Source organism: Scylla paramamosain, chromosome 48 (genome assembly GCF_035594125.1).
Source record: "Scylla paramamosain isolate STU-SP2022 chromosome 48, ASM3559412v1, whole genome shotgun sequence".
Classification (NCBI taxonomy): domain Eukaryota; kingdom Metazoa; phylum Arthropoda; class Malacostraca; order Decapoda; family Portunidae; genus Scylla; species Scylla paramamosain.
The window spans coordinates 751,099-753,598 of record NC_087198.1 but is presented as its reverse complement, the minus strand read 5'-3'; the positions used below and the strand labels follow the sequence as shown (position 1 = coordinate 753,598).

At 41.3% G+C, this 2,500-nt stretch overlaps 2 protein-coding genes across 9 annotated transcripts in view; one reads left to right on the top strand and one right to left on the bottom strand.

Moving 5' to 3' along the window:
* LOC135095212 (uncharacterized) overlaps positions 1–2,500 on the top strand; it is a 65,020-nt gene that overhangs the window by 16,027 nt on the left and 46,493 nt on the right. The window contains exon 2 of one of the 7 annotated variants that reach the window (XR_010264133.1): positions 2,303–2,457. The exons of the other annotated variants lie outside the window; for them this stretch is intronic. The gene's annotated coding sequence lies outside the window, so the exon portion shown is untranslated. The remainder of the gene's footprint in view (positions 1–2,302; positions 2,458–2,500) is intronic. 7 annotated transcript variants of the gene reach the window in all.
* Positions 1–2,500, bottom strand: part of LOC135095210 (uncharacterized) — a 16,916-nt gene that overhangs the window by 3,472 nt on the left and 10,944 nt on the right. For both annotated transcript variants that reach the window (XM_063995994.1, XM_063995993.1), the window contains exon 4: positions 2,283–2,436. In XM_063995994.1, coding sequence (XP_063852064.1) covers positions 2,283–2,436 — 154 coding nt within the window. The remainder of the gene's footprint in view (positions 1–2,282; positions 2,437–2,500) is intronic.

Sequence of the window (2,500 nt, the reverse complement as noted above, 5' to 3'; positions counted from 1 at the left end):
ACCTAACCTAACATACACACAACAACAACCTTAACACCTGGGTGATTACTTAAATATTTAACACCTCACATAACCTTCCTAACCTAACCTAGCGTCACATAACCTGACACACAATCTTACCTAACCTAAAGGAACAAAGAAGAATGTATGAGGAAGATATAGTTTCATAAAGTTTCCTAACCTAACTTAGCGCACCTAATCTTACCTAACTAACCTCACACATCCTAACACACTTTACAAAAAATAGTAAATAAATAAAAAGAATAAAGAATAAAAAAGAAAGGAAAGAAGGAACACTCAAACAATTACTTACAAAAAAATAAATAAATAAAAGTATTGGTAACAAGCCTAACACACCTAACCTAACGTAACATACCCACTGAACCTCACCTCACTCACCATAGCAAAAAAATTAAATATCATAAAATAAATACATACATAAATAAATAAATAAATAAATAAAAGGAAAAAATAAGTATTAGGAAGATATATATGTATGTGCTTTCGTTGCCTTTGATCATAAGCCTAACCTGACCTAACTCAGCCTAACCTTACCTAACCTATCCTAACCTATCCTAACCTAACCTAACCTAACTCAGCCTAACCTAACCTATCCTAACCTAACTCAGCCTAACCTAACCTATCCTAACCTAACCTATCCTAACCTAGCCTAACTCATCCTCTCCTAATCTACCTAAGCTAACCCAAGTCAACCTAATCTAATGTACCCCACCTAGCCTGACCTCACTCTAACTGACCTAACAAAATATTCCACCATGTCATGGATTACTTAAAACACTTAAAGGAATTACTTATACGGTGTGTGTGTGTGTGTGTGTGTGTGTGTGTGTGTGTGTGTGTGTGTAATAGAATGTTGGAAAAAAAGAAAGGTAGTCGGTTTCTTTATTTGATCATTCGTGTTTTCTATAAGTACCCACTTGTTTGTTTGTTTGTTTGTTTGAATGCTTTCCTCCTTGATTCTTGGCTCATTAATTTTTCTCTTTCTTTATTTGTTCCTCTCTTTCATTCTGCTTTTCTCTCTTTCCTTATTCCTTTTTTTCCTGCTTTATTTGTTGCTTTGTTTATTTATTTTTGTTTACATTTGTTTGTTTGTTTGTTTGTTTGTTTGTTCCATTGTCTCCTCGTTGATGTGTTTCTAAATTTATTTGTTCATTTCATTGATTTTTTTTATTTATTTCTTGCCTTCTTTTTTATTTGTTTATTTTTGTTTGTTTGTTTGTTTGTTTCTTTGTTCTTGTTCTTCTACTATTAGTACTACTATTACTACTACTACTACTACTACTACTACTACTACTACTACTACTACTACTACTACTACTACTACTACTACTACTACTACCACTACTACTACTACTTCTACTACTTCTACTACTTCTGCTGCTACTACTACTACTACTACTACTACTACTACTACTACTACTACTACTACTACTACTACTACTACTTTTACTCCTCCTCCTCCTCCTCTAACTCCCATCAGTTTGTTGTTGTTGTTGTTCTATTTCTTCTTCTTCTTCTTCTTTTTATTATTATTATTATTATTATTATTATCATTATTATTAGCATTATTACATTAACAAGGAGAGAGAGAGAGAGAGAGAGAGAGAGAGAGAGAGAGAGAGAGAGAGAGAGAGAGAGAGAGAGAGAGAGGAGAGGAGAGGAAAGGAAAGGAGAGGAGAGGAGAGGAGAGGAGAGGAGAGGAGGGAAGGAAAGAGGAGAGGAAGGGAAAAGGAGAGAAATGGTGGGGAGGAGAGGAGAGGAGAAGAGAAGAGGAAAGAGAAGAGGAGAGTAGGTGGAAAAAAAGAGGAGGGGTGGGGAAGGAGTGGAGAAGAAAGGAGAAGAGGGGAGAAGAGAAGAGAAGAAGGGAGAAGGAGGAAGAGAAGAGGAGAAGAGGGGAAAGAAGAGAGGGGTGTGTGGGGGAGGGGAGGGGAGAGGAGGAGAAATGAGAAGAGAGGAGAGGAGGGATGGGGAGGTGAGGGGAGGAGAGGAGAGGGGAGAGGAGAGAAGAGAAAAGGGGAGGTGACAAGAGGGAAGAGAAGAGGAGAGGAGGGGAGTAGAGGAGAGGGGAGGGAGGAGGGAAAAGGAGAAGAGGAGGGAAGGTAGGGGAGAGAAGAGGAGAGAAGGGGAAAAGAGAAGAGGCATGGAGAGGAGAAGGGAGGGGAGGGAAGGAGAAGAGGGGAGGGGAGGAGAGGGGAGAAGAGGGAAGGTGAGAGAAGAGGGGAGAGGAGAGGAGAGAGAGAGCAGTGTTGGCACACACTCACGGGCGCTGTGTGGGCTGCAGGAGCTGTGCTATCTGGGCCGCCTCCTCCAGCAGCCTCTCGTCCACGCCAGACAACACGAGGATCACCCGTGGGCAGCCAGGCAGCCGTGTGGTGCACGCCTGTGTCCTCACGGCACCCACGGGGACGTGTAGCCCTGCAGTGATGTACCATTCCTGTCAGTGTGTGTTGCAGGGACTGTGCACACACACACACACACA